At 37.8% G+C, this 3668-nt stretch overlaps 1 protein-coding gene across 1 annotated transcript; it reads right to left on the bottom strand.

Annotated features, from left to right (window-relative positions):
- Positions 1–781: 781 nt before the first annotated feature.
- Positions 782–2062, bottom strand: LOC121786860 (U-box domain-containing protein 21-like). The gene has a single exon (XM_042185466.1). The coding sequence runs from the start codon at positions 2060–2062 to the stop codon at positions 782–784; it is 1281 nt and encodes a 426-aa protein (XP_042041400.1).
- Between the last annotated feature and the right edge of the window lie 1606 nt (positions 2063–3668).

The following is a 3668-nucleotide window of genomic DNA, read 5'->3' on the forward strand; positions in this document are numbered from 1 at the left end:
AAATAGAGAGTATATTGTTTCTAATTTAGGAATATTTTATTTTAATGGAACATCACAAAAAAGAATAATAGTATTATTTTATAAGTTAAAAGAGAGAAAACGAAGAGATGATGTTATTTTTAGTGTGATAAAATGAAAAATGTCCATTGTTATGGGGCAAAGTATATTATAACTCTAACTTAATATAGATATACTCCCTACGTTCACCAATAAACGTCCCATTTTTTTTTGTCATTTTCATCCGTTCACCAATAAATGTCTCATTTGCTTTTCACTCCCCATATCCACTATTTACAGAGCCATTTTGCTATTTTGGGTTGCCCACGTGATAGGGCCCTCGAGCATCCAAATCACGTTCAAGATCGCGTCCAAATCTCTCTCAATCTCCAACGTATCTTTTAATAGTATTTGATTTGATTTTGGATATCTTTTGTAATCTTTTTTATTTATTTATTTTGATTGCTTAGCAAGATAGGTTTAGGATTTAGAATTCTATAAATTATAGAATTCTTTAGTATTTTGATTCTTTGAGAAATAAAGTATAAACTTATTCTCATTCCCGGTTCTGGCGGAAATCGCCCCCTAGCATGAGTTTATCTTGTTCTTGGTCTCACTACAAATCATTCGTGCTCTAGTCCGATAGATCAAGGGTCTATCAACTGGTGCTTTCATTGAGAATGGAAGAATGGAAATGCTTAAATCAGTATTATTGGTTGCTGTACATATTCCAATCGAAGTAAGAAAGGAAAAGAAAAACATAGGGACGATGATGTTGATCAAATTAATTGGGCATGTTGACATAGTTGAATCCCAAAGACGAGTCAAAACACTCAACCTTTTTCCCATACACATTCATACACTTCAACAACTCAGTCGCCTTCTCCTTCGTTTTGTCACCACACCCAAGTTGCAGCAGCAGCAATAGCTTCTGAAACCCCCCAACTCTCACCGCCTCCACCAGACCGCCTTCCCCGCCCCCTCCCAAACACACCTCCCACAGGCTCGCAACGCAAAGCTCGGTCGCCACATCCGACAAGCGCAGAATCTTCTTCTCCAGTACAGGAACCGTCAGCGCGTTTCTTCGCGCGCTCTCCTTCCCTTCCCCGGACCTGCAGCACATCTCACCCAAGACGGCCAGCGCCTTCTCGCAGACGCTCTTACTTCCATCCACGAGGATTTCAAGCATCATATCAACCAGCCCTAATCTCACAAACCTCGTCGCCTTTTCCTGTGACAGCATCATTATGTGACGAATAACGACTAGGCACGCTCCAGGGCAAATCGGCACTTTCATCGCTTGGAACAGCGTGTCCTCGATTCCTTGGACTTCCGCTAGTCCATGAAAGTCTTCTCTGGAACTAATCACGAGCTCTCTCATCACCAAAATGGCGTCTCTCCTCGACGAGAGATCTTCGCCCTTTAAGAACCTCGCCATGCAACGGAGAGAGGCGGCGGATTTCAGGTCCGAAACGCCTCCTTCTCCAAGAGGGAAGCTCCATGTCAGTGCTGACATGATCTCCCTCAGCATATTTAAATTCTCTTGTTTTGAAAAACGAGCGAACGCCTCACCCAGAGCTGCCCCGATCCCGTTCTTCACGAGGCAACGCCTGTTTCTGTCGCTTTCCTTGGCTATGTTGTTTATTTTTGTTAACAATTCTTGGCACTTCATATCGTGGCGGCCTCTGGAGGCCGCCACGATTCTCGAGCAAACATCGGAGGCCTCGTAGGAGGTGATGGGAACCCTAGGAGTTGGGATCCTCTCCACTCCGTGGGATTTGTTGTCCACGCACCAATCCTGGATCATTTTTCTCAATGCGTGATTTGGGATTTGATCGGAGTTTCTCAAGACTTGGTTTGTCACGGGGCACGTGGTGTTCCCCGTGTCGAGCCACCTGTCAATGGACTCCCGGTCGTACGTTACGCCCGTGGACAAAGACACCGGGTCCTTCATCAACTCTAGAGAAATGGGGCATCGGAAATGAGTCGGAATGGCGACCTCACTACCGGAATTTATCTCTTCGGGTTTGCCGGTTTTTCGCCTCCGCCTCCACAACGAGCTCATGACCACAAACTATGTAAATTTTCTAGCTAAATTAACCAATTTGATGATATGTTTTTTTTTTTAAATTTGGGGAGAATTTGATATCATCTAAACTTACATGTATATGAATAAAAGTAATGCGTGTGTATGTATATATATGTTGTGGGAAAGGGGCTAGGAGGGGTCAAAGGTATTGTAAAAATGTTTGAATTAGGGGAAAAGAATGAGTTAGGAATTAGGGGAGATTTCAATATTTGTGGGATTGGCGGAATGTTTAGGGTTGTAGTATTTGAATTGAATGTTTGACTGTTGAATATAAGAAAATGCATGTTAAGTCGTTTTTGTTTCATAATCATATTAATAATGCTAACTTTTAGGGGAAAAGAGAAAAATGTTTAAGGGTATGCTAAAATTTGAATTGTTGACTGGGTCAGGGTTGTGGACCACAATTTATTTTGCTCGAGGCTTTGAAGTACCGGTTTTTTTCCTTGGCATTTTCAACTATTAAAACGAAAATGTGAATTTAAGTTTCTGTATGTTACGAGTTTAATTAAATATGAAGCTCACTTTTTTCGATTATCAGTGTTCCAAATACCACACAAAACGGAGGGCCTTCAATTATTCAAGTGCACTGCAGACGATTAAAATTTTATATTGTTCGATTAAAATTTTACTTGATCATTTTATATTGTTCGATTAAAATTTTAAAAGAGTGCATTTCAATATATGCAACCTAATATTCCGTTGAATAATTAAAAAAGATGACGAATACATATTTTAATAAGAATTATTTCTCCCTTAGAAAAGAAGGACACAAGCCATATAATTGTAATATAGTATACATTTTAAATATAATAAAGTAATTCTAACAACTTAATTATTGTTACAATCGGACTAATATGCCCGCTAAATTATAGCAAACCATTTCGCTGATAAGCATACTTGCGTATTTGACCGTTGACCACTAAAGTTGCGTTTCATGTAAAACGGTCTGTAAATTATTATTCTTTACTCCCCGTTACCCATTAATTGTTCATTTTTGCTATTTTCGTTCGTCTGCCATTAATTGTCCACTTTCAATTTTTACCATAAATGGTTCTAATCATATTCCACTCACATTTTATTATAAAATTAATAGGAGTATATAAAAGTGAGATCATATTCCACTAACTTTTTCAACTCACTTTCCTTCACATTTCTTAAAATTCGTGCTGGAACCAAAGTGGACAATTATTGGAGGACGAAGTGAGTACATAAGATCACAAAATATTTAAACAGTTTGAATGTACGGGGAATGATATGCTACATACCTTATGTGAGCATGTTTAACGTTGTTCGTTTTGATTTATATATTTAGTTTGATTCTAATACATTAAAAAATGTCATTGAAGTTTTTAATTTCACAAAATTCATAAAAATCAAAGGTCGATTTGCTCATTTTCTCTATAATTTTAAATAAATTAATAAAATTACAAATCGAGCTTTGATATTTATAAAGTTTGTGTAATTAAAAACTTTATTAGCCTTTTTAATGTACTAAAATCAAACTAAATATATAAATCAAAACAAACAACTTTAAACGTGTGTCAAATGAGAGCAGTGTTTACATAAATTAGGTAGCATATCA

The sequence above is a fragment of the Salvia splendens genome, chromosome 22, assembly GCF_004379255.2.
Source record: "Salvia splendens isolate huo1 chromosome 22, SspV2, whole genome shotgun sequence".
Lineage (NCBI taxonomy): Eukaryota > Viridiplantae > Streptophyta > Magnoliopsida > Lamiales > Lamiaceae > Salvia > Salvia splendens.

What these genes read in the sequence shown, in the direction of transcription:
- LOC121786860 (XM_042185466.1), bottom strand. Translation starts at nt 2,062, where the DNA reads ATGAGCTCGTTGTGGAGGCGGAGGCGAAAAACCGGCAAACCCGAAGAG.